We start from the raw sequence: 19,694 nt of genomic DNA on the forward strand, positions 1-19,694 counted from the left end.
TTACTGTTGCAGTTGGTATAACAGGAGCATAGTCGAATTGCGAATGCTCTTTCTCTCTCTTCTCTTGCTTCGTTCACTATCTTTCTAGATTTATTTGTCAGTATGTACAAGTCTCTGCTAACTTTAGTATGTCCTTTTTTTTTGTATTTACAACCAACTACTGCTAAACACATTTATAAATATCAGTTAATGGCATAACATACAATATATATATATGTTGGGGATTGGATAATGCTAACTGGTTTATGTTTCTTGTCTGATAATGATGCTGATTCTGTAGCTTGCTTCTGCTGCTGCTTTGTAGGTAGTTCGATTTGTTGTTTGAGGTTCTCTGTCTATGTCTATATGTTTTGTTATCTTGTGATTGAACATGCCAATAATGTTTTGTTTGTTGTATCGATCGATCGGTCAATTGTTTTTTTTATTTATTGTGCTGCACTGCAAATCATTTATAATTTATGCAAAAATTTCCATGTAAATATTCTTGTATTCTGGTGATTAACAACACTCGGCATATACTATATTGTATTTTTGTATTTGTGTATATATATAAATTTATTGTGAATTGTTGTTATGTGTATATATTTATTTCTTCTTCTTTTTGTATTTACAGCTAAAATTGTTTATGTTTTTGTTTTTGTTGCGCAGAGTTCGCCTAATAATATGCCACATTCATAATTCGTTTCTAAGCTAAGCTGTAAAATTGCCTTAATTGTCCGATTGTTAAATTTGTTTTTCCTTTTTTTTGTTGTTGCCTTTAATAATATGTATATTTGTGTGCTGTAATACTGTAATACTCCTCCTCCGCCTCCCATCCTCACTATTCGAATGTTATTGTTATATATAAAATGACGCTGTTTTTGCTTTTGTTGTACACTCAGAAAATAATTTAATAGTATTTGTTTTTTAATTTCGAATTCATTTACACAACGTTTTATCTTTTGCTTCTTTTCCTTTTGTTTTGTTTTTGTGAGTATGTATGGTTTTTTGTTGTTGATGTTGTTGTTGTTGTTGTCATTAATAATTAAGTATAGCGTTAGTTTTGTAGTTTTCTTTTAAATTTAGATTTAGTTATAGTTATAGTTTAGTCAATATAAATACAATTAATGCTTTCATACATATACAAATCGCGTTCACTATAAGTACAAATACAAGTTAAAACTTAAATGAGCGTGTGATTGCTATCAAATAAAGTACAATGTCATGATGTTTGTAAAGTATACAATAATAATAATAATAATAATCGTATGCAATTAGTTGTAGTTTTAGAGTTTATAGTTGCTAAGATTTAACGGCTAGAGTTCCAACTAAACTAGAAATTATCATTTAATACAATCGCAAATCATAATAATATTAACAAAGCCCCAACGCAGCCTTGTGCACAAAATACTGTTCCAAATCTTGCATTTACAGACAACACTCGCATTACAATGAGATGATAATTAATTACTATTTATCATCTCTCTGCTTAAAATACACATAATCTTTCCTCAGTTATGTTTGCCTTCGTTTGCTGCTTTGTTCGTAGCTTCAACTCTTTTTTTTTAGGACGTTCAATACTCTCGTTTCCATTTCCCTTTCTCGTTCTCTATATATATAGCTGCGTATATATAGTTGTTGTGTATGTTCCATATTGTATTGTATAAATATATATAATGCATAATAATACAAACTACAGCTACCTCCCCTCTCCTCTCCTCTTATATACAATATTCAATTCTCTTTTCGGCTTTCTTCTACCAAAATTGTGCGGCTGTTGCGGCTGTCACTGGTGTTCCTAATGTTGCTGCCACCGCTGCAGCTGCTCCAGCTGATACTGTTGTTGCTTCCCCAGTTGTTAGAGCTGCCTCAGCTGCTCCCACTCCTCCTCCTCCTCCTCCTCCTGCTGTTGCCATCTCATGCTGCGCCAGCGGAGGATATCAAGAGTGCTTATCGGTCAATTCCGTCCAACGCGATTCGAAGAACTTGCGCATGCCATGCCCCGCTTTGCCCACTGGCGAATCGTCCTCGTTGAACATCTCGCAGTTGTCAAAGATTTGACGCACATCCACACAAAAGTCTTCGCGACACTTGTAGCTGTAAAAGTGATTGGAAATCTTATTAATATCGCACTAAGTGCTGTCATCTCAGCTCACTTACGTCAAGTCCTGCAGTTTTTTCTTGATGGTGGACAGATCCATGGGTGTCTTGATTATTTTGCGATATGTGGGAAACTGTTTGGTGTTCACGGGCAGCAGAAATGGCCACGAATCCTCATGAAGCTAATGAATAAATAATGGAAAGCATTTAATATATGTTATAACAAAATGCAATAATTAGGAACTAACGGAGCTAAAAACTTATATCATTCATTAAAAGTGAAGATTTTAAGATTTCAACTGGAGATTAAGTTTAAGTGAATAATTGAGTGTTTTTCTGTTTGTTTTGTTACAATTCCACAGAATTTGATTGTAATAAAGTAGTACTGAGTTGGTTTGACTAATGAGGAACTTCTCTTAGAGGTTCTGTCATTCTTTCTTTGGTGAGTGCAAAGTCCCTGTCCCTCTTCTAGCTATATTCTTTCTCTTCTGTTTACTGTCCTCCTATATACTTTCACCTTTCCTCCTTCAATTAGCTACGTGAATTATTTTAATAATGCAGGTAATAACGGAATGGATTTCATTTTTGCCTTCAACTTTATGATCAACTAGTAGCCGAAAGCTATCGGGTGCGCATTTCATGACGTTACGAGTCCAGCAGCTTCTTCAAACGAACTGGCTTCATTACAAGGTACAGTGCAATCATATTTTTTGAATTTACTCAACTATTCACTTTATCTGTTTATAAAATCTATAACATATCTCTATCTGCCTTATTATATTCTTCTACTAACTAGAAGCCTCTTCATATGAATTAATTACTCTATTTACTAGCTTAGATTTATAACTTTAAGATGTCTTAAGAAAAATAAGAATTTGAACCGACTGAACTCAATTATGAATTCTGTTTTCATTTGTTAAACGATTTCCAAATTGACAAGTTGGTAAAGCATTAATTAGATTACAATTATTTGTATAGCTCCTTAAAGAATTATTGCATAAATCTTTAATAGAGATATATAGTTCATAAACGATATGAGCTTATTATAATATACAATATACAGCCTGTTTGGTTTCACATATTCCAACAACTCCTTAGTCTCCTTATACTTCTTAAATACAAGCTTTTTGCGTTCGCACATTAGGACAACTCAATAGTATCTTTATACATCTTTGGGACAACTCAATAGTATCTTTATACATCCTTAAATACAATGTATTTTTACCTCCATCTCGCCAAGCAGCGTCTTGCAGACTGCGAGCTCCTTGATGAGCTTCTTGGTGGCATGTTTCTCCTTCTTCTCCTGCTTCAGCTTCTCCTTGGCCTCCTGTATGGCATGAATGTTGATGGGCGGCGGCGACATTTGTGTGGCAGCTCCACCACCAGCTGCCACAGCTGGCGGCGTGGGCGTGCAAGTGCGTGGCGAGGGCATGGCCATCATCTGAGACTGCTGCTGCTGTGGCGGCGACTGACACGTCACATTGAGCAGCGCTGTGGGCGAGGGTTGCATCAACACCGGCGCCGTTAAGTTGGGCGTCGGCGGCTGCAGAGGCGCAAGCAGCGCAGGAGGCGGCGGTGTCGGCGCAGGCGTGGGCGTTGGAGTTCGAGTGGGCGTGACGGCACGCGGTGACATGGCAACAAACTGCATGGCTTGTGGCGGTGGCACGACACCAAATTGGCTCGGTGGCACATAGGCTGTGGCGGCGGTGGGCGTGGCTGTGGTGGTGGCAAAGTTGGTGACTCCTCCTCCTGTTGTTGCCTCCTCCAGCGGTACGCCGCCATTGTTGTTGCCCAGATGCGCCTGGAAGCGACTTGTGTCGATGGAGTTGTTGTGATGCTCATCGTACGTCGCCGAGGCAATCGAGTGCGCCGGACTACAGAGATAGAGAGAGGGGGATGGAGGGGAGGGACGGATGTGTTTAGCTGAGGCAACGACTTGTAGTCAGTCTTTGGCTCACCTCAGCGGCGCTGGCAAGGATGTCATGGACTCGTCATGCGACGAGTTCAACGACTGCTGTGAGCTGTGCAGCAACAGTTGCTGCTGCTGCTGTTGTTGTTGCTGTTGTTGCTGATGCGGATCGATGGGGCAGAGTTGCTCCATGCTGCCGGCGGAGGCGAGCAGCTGTTGCTTCTCGTTGCCACGTCGCTTGGCCGCGGTGCTGGCATCGCGATCCCGCCGAGACTTGCTGCTGCTGCCGCCGCCGCTGCTGCTGGCAGCGCTGCGTTTCTTTGGCGGCGGCGCTCGAGTGATGCAGCCGTGGCAATACCACTTGCCACGCGGCACCTTCAGCAGGGGGGGAATGTAGCAGTCGGCGTGATAGGCGCGTGGACACAAGTCACAGTAGATCATCTTGCCAACGGGCGAGGGACGATGACCGCCACAGACGATGCACTTGCGCTCGTTGGTTGCCTTGTTGACGCACTCATAACAGTACCTAAGAAAGAGTGAGAGAGAACAAGAAACTCATTAGTTGACAACAGTAAAAAATTATCTTACTGGTGGCTAGAGGGGGGGAGGCGGTACGCGGCACAGTGCGTGGCGTGGGCGTGGCGAGGAACGTGGGCGGTAGACAAGACAAAAACAATAACGATAACAAAACGCAAAACGACGCGACAAATGTTGTGAGAGATGAGCACGAGAGACGAGTTGGAGTTGAAGTTCGAGGTTTGAGTTCGAGGTTCGAGTTCAAGAGATAGATGGGAGATGTATGGGCTGTTGTTGTTGCTTGTTGTTGTTGTACTCACCAGTCGCCATCGGGTATGTTGTCCATTTTGGGCTTGAAGCAATAGGTGTGATAGCCCTTGTCGCAGCCATCGCATAGCAGCAGCTTGTCCTCGTTCTCGCCCGACGTGCAGAACTGGCAATTCTGTAAGGAATTTGAATATTTGCAAGAGTTTGTAGTAGTGCCTGAACGTCGTCCCTGTCCCTGTTGTCTCCGGCGTTTCCCGTTCGTTTTCGTTTTCGAGTTTGAGTTCGCGTTCGAGTTGCAGTCACTGTCCGTGTCACTGTCGCTGTTCGAGTTCGATTGCGAGTTGCTGTTGTAGTTGGAGTCGACGCAACCGTTTTGCGCCAACGCTTTCAGATTGATTTTAATGGTCATCGGCGGGGGCGGCGGTGGCGGTGTAGGCGTCGTCTCTTTCTCCTTGGACTTTTGCTTTGATTTCTTCGGCGTTGATTTCTTTTCCTTCTCTTTGTCCTTCTTGGCTTGTTTTGATGGCTGCTTCTTCTGGGGTGTTGCCTGCTTTTTGGCGCTGCTTTTCTTTTTGTTGGACTTGTTGTTCTTTGTTGTGCGCGTTGCATACTTTCGTGCGCAACATTTAATTGAACCAAGTTGGAGTTCGAGTTGTGTAGTCAGCAGTTCGAGTTGCGTTCGAGTGTGAGTTTGAGTTCGTTTGCGTTTGCGTTTCGTGTTCGTGTTCGGGTCAACAGTGATGGTGGGCAAAGGTTGCGTTCGTTTAAGCAGGCAAACGGTAACGGGTAAACGGGTAACGGTAGCGGGTATGGCAACAAAAGCATTCAATTGTGAAAACAAATGGCAATGTTTATGTAGGTATGTGTTTTTAGTTGTGTGTGTGTGAGTGTATGTAGGTGTATGTGTATGTGTGTGAGTATGAAAGCGTTAAATTCGTTTTTTGATTTTTGATCAAAGAGAACACCATTGGAACACCACAAACAACAAACAAGTCAAACATTCAGCGAAAGTGTTAAGAAAGAAAAAGAACAAACAATAAAAACATCGAATTAATTTTCAAGGCACTTAATAAATTTTGTTTTCAATTAAGGACATTTTTTTGGGGGATGCATAAAGAAAAGTACTACTTAAGAAAAAGTTGATCTACTAAGCTAAAAAATAAAATTGAAAATCATGCAACTTAGTAAGAAATCTTTCTAAAATAAACCAAGGAAATAAAATAACGATCTATAATACTTATTAAACTTCCGTTTTTTACTCTCTGTCATAGTTGACTCAATTTTCTATAATGAAATTAATTAATATTCTGGATCTTAACATAATTTGCTGTACTTGTAGCTTTATGTTTCGAATAGTACAAATAAAAAAGTATAATATATCTAACTCTAAATATCTGTTGTTCTCTTTTGACCATAGTTCCAAGTTATGGAAAATATCATTAAAGTAATTTCAATATATAAATTTGTAGCATGGAGACCTTTAAGTGATATTTTATTTTCCTATTTTGCAATATTCAATATATAAATTTGTATCATGGAGATCTTTAAGTGATATTTTATTTTCCTATTTTGCAATATTCATTGAAATATCCTTCATTTATTCCTTTCATAGCATATCTATATGATATTCCTAAGCTCTTCATTGAATTTAGCTATAAAATTGTTAAACTATTGAAATTACTACTATTAATTTATCAATACTGATATCTTTTCTGTCTTTTAATTTCTATCTTAACGGAAAAACTTTCTAGGGATCAAGCTAGATTACAGAAATGAAAAGTGGTGAAAATGGTTAGTGCATGTGAGTGTATGTGTGTGTGTGTATGTGTATATATGTGAGTGGAAACTACTTTTGATGTGATGACTACGAGTGTGTGTGTGTGTATTAAAATGGAAGCCAACAAACTAAGTAAGGAGTAGGAAGGGGAGAAAACTGATTGATTAGTTTCTATGCACCAATGGCAGCTTGCAATGAGGGGGGAATATAGTGGGAGTGGGGAACTGGGGGGTGCCAAGCTAAGAGAAAAGCCAAAAGAAGAAACGAAACCGAAAGAATCAACCAAAAAAGAAAAGAGGGCAAACTTACCGCCTTCATAATGCTCTTGTCCCAGGCCACACACGACTCCAACACATACAAAGCCATGGCCAGCTGTGCGGTGGTGTGGGAGCGGGCGACGGCATCTCGCCACTGCACCAGACCCTTGGGTATGTTCTCGATCTTCTCATCCTTGTCGCTGTCACAGTTGCTCGATGGCGAGGCGGCACCCGAGCAAGGCTCTAGGGTGCCACCAACTGCTGCGGTTCCATCACAGGAGGCGACACTTGGGGCAGCTGCCGCAGCAGCCGCTGCCAAGGCCATGGTGCGTTCATTAAACGAGGAGGCATTCAGATTGCTGCCAGGCTGTTGCTGCTGCTGTTGTTGCTGTTGCTGCGCCGCCATCAACTGTTGCTGCTGCTGTTGCATCTGCAGCAGATAAGCCGCGGCGGAGGCAGAGTTCTGTGTCTGCGTCGAAGTGTGCTGATTCTGGGCAATCACAGCTAGGTGTGCATCACCCGTCTGCGATCCCAGCGGTGGCTTCAAGTAGCGTCGCTCAATGTTCGCTTCGAGGTCAATAATGCGCTCCCTGATCATGGGAATGATGCTGACAAATTCCGCTTCGGTTAGATCCTCCAGCTCTGTGAGATTCAATTCATTCTCGCTGCGCGTTGGCAGCTGCCAATTCTTTAGCTGCATCGAGGCACTTGCCACCTTATCTTCGAGCGACTCGAGTTGCTCCAACAACGCCAGCTCAACGCGACGCGCCACCTTGGGATTCCAATCGCCAATCTTATCCGGTTGCATGTACTCCACGAGTTCCACGTGCGATTCGTTCAGCTTCAGCTGATAGTTGACGCCCAGCGGTTGCTCGAGACCGAGGAAACGTGTCAGATTCTCCTGCAGTTCACGTTCTCGCAATCCCGAGGGATTCAGGGTCTTGAGCAGCTGGCGCAACTTCTGCTCATCGTCCAGTTGCCACCAACCGTAGCGTTGCCGACGGGGCACATAAACCCCGTGAACCTTCTCCGGAAAACCGGCGAGTTTCACTTGCTCCAGGAGTCGGTGCTCGTCGGGTGTCATGGAGAGGGGCAATGGAATGTCGATGGGGATGTAAGTCTGCACGCTGCTTAGCGACATGTTGGCAATGTTGTGGTAATACGCCTGGGACAATGCCTCATCCAGACGCAGCTCAATCTTGGGCTTGACTTCAGTCACTTCACCTCCACTGTTGACTCCGCCACCGCCCCCGCCTCCCGTGTCCGGTGCGACATCAGCGCCCAAACGAAAAAACGAATCCGTTTCGGGTTCCGGTTTGGAGAGCTTCAGTTGCTCCAGCTGTTGCTCCTCATCGGTTGGCTGGCAACGATGAGGAGACGCCAGACCGTTTTTTGACACCGTCGTTAACTTGCCCTGCTCATAGTACTCATCCAGCTTGGCCTGCATCTGCTTCTCGTCCAGACCGCTCAGCGTAAAGATACACTCCTGACTGAACTTCGTCGGGTCCACCTTGCACTCCTCCATGGGTATGCTGTAGTATTGCATGTTGTTGATCAGATCCCACGGATGTCCCTGTAACTGCAACTGTGCGCTGCAATTCTGATAGCTGGCATAACTGTGCTGCAGGTCCTGGGCAACGACACCACCTTCCTCTGCAGGCAATTCGCTGATCAGCGGTACTTCACGCTTCACGATCGAGAACCATTTGGGTGTCGCATCCTCGCTGGGGTGCGATGTGGATACGATGATGCAATCGTCCTCCTTCTTCAGATCGTCCAGACTGTTGGCAGCGTCCACTTTATCACAGTTGCCATTGCTGCCTCCGATTCCCATGCCCATTCCCAATCCAGTTCCCCCGTTGCTGTTGTTGTTGCTCAGCGTGGGAATCAAACCTGGTATTGTGGGTATCTTGATCTCTGCCTCAAAGTCCGTCTTCGTCGAGATCACAGTGGGCGGTGGCCCCATCAGTTCCATCTCCGACTTGACCTTGATCTCGGGTCGTGCGATAATCGGCTCCACTGGCTTAGCGGGCGGTATAATGTCGTCATCGTCATCGCCTAGATCTACAATCTCCGGTTCCACTTTATTGATTTCCTGCACATCATCGTCGTCATCATCCTCTTCTTGCGGCGCTTCATTAGCTGCCTCGTGATTCGCCTGCTGCTGTTGCTCCTGCGGCTCATTGGGCGTCTCTGCCACTTTGTCTTCGTTTCCGTCCACCTCCATTGGCTCTGCTGCAGGTGGTTGCTCCTCAGACGTCTGTTCCTCTGCCTCATCAGCTTCCGTAGGTGCCTTCGGCTGTTCATTGTTTGTCTCTAGCTTCTTATTTTTCTCGTCCATGACCTCGAGTGCCTCGTGATAGTCACTAATATCGTTTTGCGCTGACTCCAACGCCTCAATGAAAATGCCACCCGCCTTCGGCAGCTTCCAGTAGCGTCGCCAGAAACGATCCTGTCCGAAGCAGGCGGCGCGCAGCTGATTGGTGCTCTTCTCCAGCGCTTCCTTGCAATTCAGCGAGGCACGCACAATCTTGTCCAGCTTCTTTTGCAGTTCGTCGGCACTTAGGCGATTGTCTTCGTCCTCCTCAACGTTGGTGATCTCCGAGTCGAGATCAGAGAGATCGTCCTCAATGATGCTGACATCGTGACTCTGATTGTGGCCATCCTCGTTGATGGAGCTGCGTGCGCCGCTCTTCTTGGCCTGCAGCAGAGCCTCGGCTGTGACTCCTGGAGCGCCAGGAACACCAGCAACTGCTCCAGGAAGTCCTGGGACTACCGTGACTCCGGCAACTCCAGGAACTCCTGTAACTGTGGTAACTCCAGGAACTCCCGGAATTCCCACTACTCCAGGAACTCCCGCGACGCCTGCTGTGACTGCTCCGCCGTTCTGCTGGAACTCCTCCTTGGCAGGACTTGCTTCAGCAGCTGCAACAACACCAATTGGAGCAGCTTCATTATTACTCGCATTCAACGGTGTCGCATCTCCATCTATTTCCATGGCTTGCGGCTGTTCCCCATCCAAGGGTTGCGGCTGCTGTGCGTCCTTCTCCTTCTCCTCGTTAGTCTCACTGTTGCCCTCCCCAGCAGCTGCCGTCTCCCCATCAGCTCCATCTTCTGTAGTCGCATTTGCTTCTGCTGCTGTTGTAGCCGCTTGTTTGCTGGCTTCTGCCTCTGCTTCAGCTTCGGCAAGCTTCGCGAGACGTTCGCGTTCCCGCTCCGCATCGAGTTTCTGCTGAGCAAGCAGCGCCTGCATCGCTGCCTCGCGTTCAGCCTGCGCCTTCTCATAGGCCTCAATGCGAGCTTTGCGCTGATGCAACGCCTTGTACTTGCGTACCTTCATGTCCGTCATGTACTTCTCCTTACGCATCTGAGCGCAGGTCTCTAGACTGCCGTCGATCTGGCGCAGCACCGCCTTGTTCATCAGCAGATCGTTGCACAGATGCGCCAACATTTGTGCCTTGCGTGTGGGATTCAATGCCACGAAGGGACGATCCTTGAGCGCATGCGACAGCTTCCAGGTGTCGTTCTCATGCAACAACTTGTAGTACTCGTGATTCTTGGCCGAGTGTGTGGCACTCTCCGCATCCAACTGATGATGATCGGGCACACGACGCTCTCGCTCCCGATCCACAGTGATGCCGTGCATCTGACGAATCTCCCCAGTGGCTGTGGCATACAAATAGATGCGCAGTATCTCCGACACATTCGAGTTGGTGATGTCCGCATTGCGCAGCGATTGACCCAGGAGCGTGGTGTGTCTTCCCGGGTTCGGAACACCAGGATCCTCAATAGCGCAGACCAGCAGATGTGTCATTACGGACAGCAGTTCCTCCTCGGCATCTGCATTGCTGTCACTGATAAGCGCATCGTGCAGATTCTGCAGCGATGGCAACGATTCCATGTCGAATCCTAGAGTCTCGCCAAAGTTGTGCAGGAACTCAAAGACCATAAGCAGATCCGCCATCGCCTGGCCAGGCAGACGATTGCCTGCAATGCGCTCCAGTTCTGGCACCGACAACTCCTGCGGTAATTCGGAGTCCTCGTTGGGTTTACGTATCAGCTGCAGTATCTCAGCATCGCGCTTTCGCTCCGCCATGCGACGTTCTCGCAGTATCAGACGATCGAGCACCAGTTGATGTTTCTTCTTCTCGCGCTCCTCAAACTTGCGACGCAACTCTAGCATTCTTATGAGATTCATGTGCTGACGACGACGCTCACGCTCCTGCAAGATTGTGAAGTTTTCATTAAATTAATGGAAGTTATCTGATGGGGAGCATCAATGCGTTTATTAAACTTACCATTTCAGCAGCCAGCAATAACTCCTTTTGCTTCTGAAGTTCCTGTTAAAAGAAAAAGTAGATGAGATTAGTAAAAAGTCCTGCATTGTTTGATCCGGAATCAAGGGAATTTTGCCAGGGATAAGTTAATTTTGAAGTGGAAGCATTCAAATTTGGAGATGACCTAAAATCTAGAAGTAAATCATTCTGCGAAATTTATAAACCAAAGAGCTGACAAACTTGAAAGTATTTAAAATAATAAATTTCATGGGATAAGTAATAAAAAGGAAAGTGAATTATGTCCTATTAAAATAAAGATACAATTTCGATATTGGGGCCTATCAATGTAAAAAATATCGGACCTAGGTAACATACAAAAAATGAATGTAATTATACATCTTGCGAAAATCATAATAAACAAAAGGCGAAATGTATGATCTATCAAAATAAGGAGAGAATGTTTTCTCTTTCTTAACTTATGAATACAAAGCGGAAAAGATCGAGCAAGGAGTAACATGCATTAATTAAATGTTTTTTCAAATCTAAAAGTTTGCCAAACAATAAATTATATAAGCAAGGTTCAAGCGGGAATTGAGGATCTTTCTGGGGTTTAGCTTTTGTACCTGTTCCTTAGCTAGTATTGCTTCCTGACGTCGCTTCTCTTTCTCCTGCAGCGCATGGAAAGCAAAGAAGAATGCCAATTTGAGCAAATTTGCAAATGAAACTGAAACCTAAAGACAAATATTGAATAAAAAGGCAACTCACCTGCTGCTTCTTGAGTAACTCTTCCTGCTTAAGACGATCCAGCTCCTCCTGACGCTTCTTGCGCTCCTGAAAGGCAGAAAGAAGGATATATTAGCATGCCAGTTATCAAGGCATTACAACGTTCTCAACTTACTTCGATGGCCTGCTGATTCTTCAGCTCCTTCTCCTTGCGCTGCTGCTCCAGCTTGGCGTTTTTCTCCTGTCTGGCCTTCTCCTTGTTGCGAGCCAGCTCCTCCTTTTGCTGCTTCTTGGCATCGCGCATTGCCTGCTGCTGCTTGGCAATCTCAATACGCTGCTCCACGTTCAGCGTTTGACGCGTGAATACCTTCAGATCCTCGAGTCGCTTGGCTACATCCTCGTCCGTCATGCGTATGTATTCGCCATCATTGGCATAAGGCGGCGGCGCAGGCTGCAGGAATGAACCCACAATGGCACGAGCCGAGAAACTAAAGTTCTCGCGCGTCAGACTCGAAGGCTGCTGCTCCAGTAGCTAAAGAGATGATAGAGAAAAAAGTTGTATTTAAGTTGCAATTCAAAGTGTGTTTTGCTTCTCTAGGCATTAATTACAAAAATGCGCCCTACAAACTCACAGCAAACACTTGGCCAATGGTCTTCAGGGGCAGCGTGCTCCCTGGCGCATAGTAGGTGACCTCGCCCCGGATCTGTCCCTGCTTGGTCAGGCCACGTATGACGGTGTCTCGCTTCCAGCCCAGTTCGAGAGGCACTCGCAACTCGGCCACGTTGAGTATGTTGGCATCTTCACTCTCCGACTCCGATAGTCCGCTTTCTGCAGCGACGCTCTCCGAATCCGTCGAGGTTTCCATGTGTGCGTTCGCTTCGCTCAAAGCCAGTCGAATCTTTTCCTGCAAAGTGAAATAAAGTTACAGTTGAGAGTGCAAATTTACTAGTAACACTTAGAGTTCCTTTCTCAGTTTAAAATTAAGCAGCTGATATAAATTGTAAGTTCCGTTTAAGACATTTCATTTTCTCTCTTATCGTTCAAGGAATGATAAATGTAAAATAACTTATTTATGGTAAATTAAAGAGCTGAGAATTAGCTGTTTACACTTTGCTTACAAATTCAAATTCTTAAGCTATTCAGCCTATTTATAATCCTTCGATGTTTAAATATATTGGCTAACTAGCTCTTCCTCACTGTCTGTCTGTGTTTTTATGTTTTCAGTTTCGTATCGAAGAGATAAAATTGTTACTAAAAAGTATCCGAAAGGATCCCATTCCTCAATCCTCAATAACTGCCTGTTTTCAGTTTCTCATCGAAAAAATAAAATAATTACTAAAAGATAGCCGACATTCAGGTTGATACTTCGAGATGAAACGAGTTCAAAAACATTCTGTTCCTTATTCTCAAATACTGTCTATGTTTTTACATTTTCAGTTCCCTATCGCACAGATAAAATTGTATCAAAAATATAGGTTACTTAGAAATGAAACGTTGAGAAAATTAAATTCTTTTGTCACCTTTCCTTAACATATTATTGTTACCAAGTATATATCCTACCCTCCTATATGTATTACCCTCGAATTTTGAATTCTCCTATTTGCAATGAACTTGGTTCTTTTCACTCAACTGTCTCATAAACATATAATCCTACGCTTCAAGGGCAACTCACAATATCTGCGCCTTGTTGCAGCAGCTGCTGTGTGGCAAGCATGGGCTTCAAGCCGACAGCACGCGATTGCGCCAGCAGCGAGGCCACCGTATTCTTCTTAGGCTTGGATACGCCACGTCCCAGATTGCGTGGTCGTCCCTCCTTGTACGTGGAGGAGCCAGATCCCGAGCCTGATCCCGAGCTGGAAGTGCCCGATGCGCCAGGCAAACCGCCAGCAGCAGGTGAAGGCGATGCACCGCCTGCGCCGCTGCCGCTGCCCGAGATGGAGCCACCTGGCATGCCACCAGCGCCGCCCAAGGCAGCCGTAATTGAGCTGAGACTCTGCAGACTATTGGCACCGCCAGCTCCAACTCCTTGCGCCTGATACTCGCTGGCCAGATTGCCCAACGTGGCTGAGGCAGTTGTTGCTGCGGCGCCAGCTGTTGCTGTGCTGCTGCTGCTGCCGCTGCTCTTGTCCGAGGGCTTCATCGAGAGATTCAGAGGCGCATCGAAGTCATCGATGGTGATGGGATTCGAGGCGGAGCCAATGGCACCGCTCGCCGGCATCGTTGTGTTCGCCTTCAGGCTGAGATTGACGCCACCAGCAAGCGAGGGATCCCCGGTAAGATCGTGCAGCTCCTTGGCACAACCTTTGCTGGACAGATTGTAGGCGCCATTCGAGGTGATTGTGGGCGGCAACTTGATCACTTCCACGCGATCATTGGACGCATTCTGGCTGTGACTCTGCTGCTGATTGTGCGACTGTCCCGTCGCCGATCCCGCTGATCCTGCAGTGCTCGTCACCGTCGAAGACGACGACGACGAAGCCGCTGCCGATGGCGTCGATGAGCTGACCGCCTTGGATACGCTGCTCAACTGATCCATGGGACTCAAGCCGAGGGCACTCATCGGCATGCCAGCTGCTCCAAGCATGCCGTGGAGATGCTGTTGCTGTTGGGCGGCTGCTGCCATGGCGGCGTATTCCATCTCGAGGCGGGCACGCTTCGCTGGACTGAGGCCTGGAAACGCAAGCAGAGAGGAAATTGCATTTGTTGTGCTTTCAAGATCCTTTTGCTGTTGTTGTTGTTGTGGTGTCAGGTGTTGTTGTTGTTGTTCTGCTTGGTGTTGTTGTTTCTGTGTGGACTGTTGTTGTTGTTGTTCTGTTTCGGATATGGTCTTCTTGCGACCGCGCGAGTTACTACCGGGTATCTTGGGGCCCACGATGCTGGACGTATATTTGATAATCTCCGTGTCCGGCGGCAATCGAACGCCCAACAACGATGGATGCTCGCTGCTGCTGCAAGTGGAGAAAAGCAGAGATTAGTTGGGGATTAAAAATTATACATTTAATGGCAAGACTTTAGCATACAACTTAATACAGCTTTATCACACTTAACGGCAACATTTCGAAACGAAAATATCAGCCTCCAAGTGATTGCAATAAAAATATTTATTTTCTTTAACATTTATTTAGTTATAAGTATGCAAATTATGATGCTAATATTTGAATACACCTCACTTAACGGCCACATTTGCGAACCAATAAATAAGTTCTTAAGTGAAGCATTCGAAAGTGAAGCATTCTGAAGATATGCCGCTAAATCTATGCAAATTTAGAAGGTTAACTGCAGCAATATAGCATTAAATGTAATACACTTCGCTTAACGGACACTATTTGAGGCTTAACAAATAGGTTAAGTATACAATCGAAATAATTCTGTTATCTCTAGCTTTTCTTTAGATAATTGAGGCAAATATGCTGTTGTATGACAATGTGTAAACATGTATTTAAATACAACAGCAACAATATGGATTATAATAAATTAACTGTACCTCGTTTAACGGCAAATACTGGAACGCAGAAAATAGGATGTTAAGAGTAGTAATGATACTTATTTTCTTTGCTTTTCATATTTTTTTAAGGAACCGTTAAGGTTAATAAGTATTCTATGAAAGTTTATAAAGTTAACTGTAGCAACATTATTCAATGCACAGAAACCTCGCTTAACGTTCACAACTTAAACTCATAAAAGCTGTTAAATTAAGCAATAAGTATTCAATCTTTTTGTTAAGCAGTCACTGTTAGGTGAGCAATATATGCCGCTAAGCGAATATGAGGAAGACATTCAATAAAATCCTCGTTTAACGGCCACGTATTAAACTTATGTCGCATGAATTTTTCATAAATGAGACAAATATGCCGCTAAGCGAATATTACGTAGGCATTAAATAAAACTAAAGGAGCGTCTTCTCACCTGCTCATCATGGCCGCATTGCTCATGTAATCCTTGGCGCTGCCTTTGCTGCTGCCGCTGCCCGTTGTCAACGTTGAGCTGGGCAACTGTTGCTGCTGCTGCTGTTGTTGCTGCTGCTGTTGCTGCTGCTGCGTGGGATGAGCCGAGGAGGTGACTGTGGCACTGGGCGTCACGCCAGTGCTAGCTGCAAATGCATTCATGGCTGCCTGCATGCTCTGCTGTGGCGTCATGCCGAGAGCACCAAATTGTGACAACGAATTCAAGGCATTCAACGATGGATTGTTCTTGTCTCGATCCCGGTCACGATCTCGCTCCTTGCCCGAGCTGCTGCCCGATAAGCTGGCGTGTGGCGACATGGACATGCCAGGATGCATGCCGCCTAAAGCAGCCGAACTGGAGCTGACACTTGTGCTTGTTTTGCTGCTGGACATGATGCCGGAATTGTTGTTGCCGCTACCGGCGCCGCTGTTGCTCAGACTCATTGCCAGATTGGAGAGGCCATGGGCATGCAATGAGGCGCTGTTGCTGCTGCTCGACTTTTTGCCCGAGGAACTGTTTGAGCTGCCGGACATGCCGCCCACACCAGAGCCGGAGGCTGCTGCTGCCACCGCCTGCATGGCGAGCAGTTCCTTGTGCAGCGTCACCGGATCGTAGGCAGAGCCAGGATTGCTCGCCAAGCTGCTGGCGCTGCTGCTGCTTGTCATTGTCGAGGGTTTGCCATAAGCGCTGGCCGTGCTCTGCAAGGTGAAATCCATTTAGTAATCCATATAAACGAATATCCATTCACCTTCAATGCTCACCTTATAGCCACCGTGTCCGCTGCTGCTTGTGGAGATGGCCGAGCTGTTGCCCGTGCTCACCGTCGGCTGCATTCCACTGCCGGGCAGACCAAAGCCATGCATGCTGGCCAAAGCTGCAGCGGGATTATTCGCTGCGGCTGCTGCTGCAGCTGCTGCCGCTGCATTCAGACTGTTGGCCAGATTCTGTTGCTGTTGCTGCTGTTGTTGTTGCTGCTGCTGTTGCTGTTGCGCTGCCCGCTTCTCCTTGCGCGACTTATTCGACTTGCTGCTCGACCCAACGCCACCGCTGTTGCCACCGCCTCCAGCACCGCCTACGCCCACCATGCCAGCAGCGCTGCCCGCTCCAGCATTGCCTCCTGTGGCGCCTGCTCCCATGGCCATGGCAGCGGGTCCGAAGGCGGCTGCGAGATCGGGATGCGGAAACGGTGACAGACCCGAGGCCTGCAGACGACTGAAGTAGTCCTGGGCAGCCAGCTGAGCCATCGACCACCAGCCTGTGAAAACATAGTTGACAACATGTTAATATAGAACAATTTTGTTAATCCTATCCTAAGTTTTCTATGCAAACTTTGCCCTAATACATAGCTGTACTTATAAGCGTGGTAAAGCTGTCTAAGAATTACACTCTCTTAGCTCTTACTTCATATTGATAAACTCGGTATTTGTAGTTGCTAAGGCCTTGGGTTCCTATTCTATCACTCAATATGTTGTCAGTATTTTCCGGTACTTTGCAATATTAATATTATAAAATTGTTGTTAACATTGTCCATGAGGTGCAATAATCCCAACCTTCTTAGTCTAACCGGTTAGGATATGCGTTCCTAATTAAATTAGTCAGTCATTAAACGTATTTCAAATGCTATTTCCAAATATTAATAATAAAAAAGTTACAATTTATATGTTTATATGTTTATGCTGTGTAGCAATTGCAATCTTCCAACTCTTACTTACTTATTAATAAATCAAGTTTTTGATTGTCTAAGCTGTTCAACAATTCCAGCCTTCCCGGTCTTACTGCTTACGTTTAGCGTTCCTACTTCTATCAGTCAGTCTTTTCCGGTAAGTTAAAATATTAATTTCTATGCAGTGTAAAAATCGCAACATAATTCCAATTCTAACAGTCAGTCATTATTTTCCGGTACTTTCATATATTAATATTAATCAAATTGCTTGTCTATGATGTGCAAAATTCGTGACCTTCTAAGTCTCATCGCTTAAAATATGCGTCCCTATTATATTAGTTAGTCAGTAAACATTATTTCATATGTTAATTTCAAAAATTGATATTAATAAAGTTGCTATTTACATGTCTATGATGTGTACCCATTTTAGCCTTCCAAGTCTTACCACTCAGGATATATATTCCTAATGATATCAGTTCAGTTAGTTACCTGTATTTTATGCTACTTTGAAATTGCAGCCTTCTAGGTACTACCGATTAGGCTGTGAGTTGTAAATTCAAGGAGTCAGTCTGTCATTAAACAGAACTTTAAGTTTTCGCGTAAATAAGAATAACAAAGATCACTAAAATCAAACTACAGCCAATATATGTTAATATATCTCGTAATCCAGAAAATCCAAGCAGATTTGGATGTTCTTTTGCTTAACTATACTTTTACATGTTAAGCTATAGTTGGTTATTTTTAAATTGGTAATTTTTCTGTATATTAATGCCATTTATCACCCTGTTGACCCAATTCCATCTAAATGACTTCCCTTCTTTTGTTGTATATTCCAACAAAAATGTATTCACAATCGATTTTTCTTGTTCCTTAGTTTTAAGGTTGATCAGTCTTATTTTTGAAACTTGTGCTTGATTATCTTGCCTGCCATCTTGCAATTTTCCCTTTTAGTCTTGTGCTCATTATACTTCCTGTTCCATCCATTAAGTTTAAGGAGTATCTAAGAGTCCAACCTCGCTGCCCTTACTTTCTTAACTTGCTTTCTTTGCTTGTCACCCGCAGTTGCTAAGCGTAACTTCTTGCACTTTAACACCTTCCCCTTCATTATCATCTTCCATCTTCAACTGACGACTTCCTCTTTGTCTGGTTCTCTTGTGTGTTGTGTCGATGCCGACATTTTACTCACTTGCTGGATGCAGACCTGCCAGGCTGGCGGCCTGTGAAGCGGCCACTGCCATTGTGCTCTGATGATGATGGGCGCCCGCAGCTGCCGCCGCAGCCGCTGCCATCGAGGAGTAACGGTCATTGGCAGCCGCCGCTGCACCCGCAGCATTTGGCAGCAAGCCCAAACCGGCGGCTGCGGCTGCATTGAACTGCGAGTTGAAGAGTGGATTCGATGCAGCTGCCGCTGCTCCGCTTGCATCGCGTCCCCAATACGCTGCAGCGAAGAAAAGACCAAAGATAAGTTAATAAAACGGAGTGCAACTATTTAAACTAGTCTTCGTCTTCATCTTCGTCTTCGTCTTACCAAAGAGCGAGGCGGCATCTAGCAGTCCGGTGGGATCGTGGGGATTTCCAGCTCCGGCGCCGCCGCCAGCACTGGAACCGCCGCCGCCCTTCCCTCCGTGATTGTTTGAGTTTTTGCCATCGTTGCCGCTGCCATCGCCGGCATTTTTGTTCATGTTAAAGTGCAAATTGTGTGTTGACCTTCTTTATATTTGCAGTTTGTTTGCTGTTTGTTGTTTGTTAGTGCCGTGTTTGCTTCCCTTGTTCTTTCTTTACTTATCTGTCAATTAGATAAAAGTTGAGAATATTTATGAATTAGTCAAGTTATTTATAAATATATACTTTGTATTCAATTTTAACTGATTAATATTAATGTATTATTATTAATACTAAATTTCAAGTCAATATCGTTTTGGTCTTTTAATTTGATTTATGTTAATATACGTTTACTAATATTTTTTTAAATTCGAAGTCTGTAGAAACAATCTAGCCGATTGATAAATAATCCTATATTCCATCTCTTATATCTTAGAATAAAACATTATATATACGATTAAAGAACGAAAACACTTTAGATAATCCTATTTCCTATATCTTAACTTAAACACTCCTTTAGCTGCATAGTTTGAAGTATTCACTTGTAGTTTAACAAATTTAAATCACCGTTATAAAATCCTTATCCTCCCTCACACTCCCACTCATTGAGCTTTTTATTACATTTATTAATTAGTTTAATAACATCCTCACTTCTCTTTCTTTCTCTATATCTTTCTT

At 44.7% G+C, this 19,694-nt stretch overlaps 1 protein-coding gene across 4 annotated transcripts in view; it reads right to left on the reverse strand.

Moving 5' to 3' along the window:
• Positions 1-954: 954 nt before the first annotated feature.
• Positions 955-19,694, reverse strand: part of LOC132792266 (bromodomain adjacent to zinc finger domain protein 2B) — a 45,012-nt gene continuing 26,272 nt past the window's right edge. Inside the window, exons 3-18 of one of the 4 annotated variants that reach the window (XM_060801554.1) lie at positions 18,943-19,200; positions 18,601-18,852; positions 16,513-17,006; positions 15,713-16,449; positions 14,660-14,754; positions 13,479-14,476; positions 12,438-12,710; positions 11,981-12,337; positions 11,848-11,913; positions 11,104-11,145; positions 6,858-11,027; positions 4,825-5,381; positions 4,038-4,514; positions 3,305-3,953; positions 2,140-2,261; positions 955-2,076 (exon numbers count right to left, since the gene is read on the reverse strand). In XM_060801554.1, coding sequence (XP_060657537.1) covers positions 1,920-2,076; positions 2,140-2,261; positions 3,305-3,953; positions 4,038-4,514; positions 4,825-5,381; positions 6,858-11,027; positions 11,104-11,145; positions 11,848-11,913; positions 11,981-12,337; positions 12,438-12,710; positions 13,479-14,476; positions 14,660-14,754; positions 15,713-16,449; positions 16,513-17,006; positions 18,601-18,852; positions 18,943-19,096 — 9,600 coding nt within the window. In that variant the 5' untranslated portion in view covers positions 19,097-19,200 and the 3' untranslated portion in view covers positions 955-1,919. Of the gene's footprint in view, positions 2,077-2,139; positions 2,262-3,304; positions 3,954-4,037; positions 4,515-4,824; positions 5,382-6,857; positions 11,028-11,103; positions 11,146-11,705; positions 11,751-11,847; positions 11,914-11,980; positions 12,338-12,437; positions 12,711-13,478; positions 14,755-15,712; positions 16,450-16,512; positions 17,007-18,600; positions 18,853-18,942; positions 19,201-19,694 lie in introns of those variants that run through there. The other 3 variants (XM_060801552.1, XM_060801551.1, XM_060801553.1) reach the window with 3 other exon arrangements.

This window comes from Drosophila nasuta, chromosome 3 (genome assembly GCF_023558535.2).
Source record: "Drosophila nasuta strain 15112-1781.00 chromosome 3, ASM2355853v1, whole genome shotgun sequence".
NCBI classification, from domain to species: domain Eukaryota; kingdom Metazoa; phylum Arthropoda; class Insecta; order Diptera; family Drosophilidae; genus Drosophila; species Drosophila nasuta.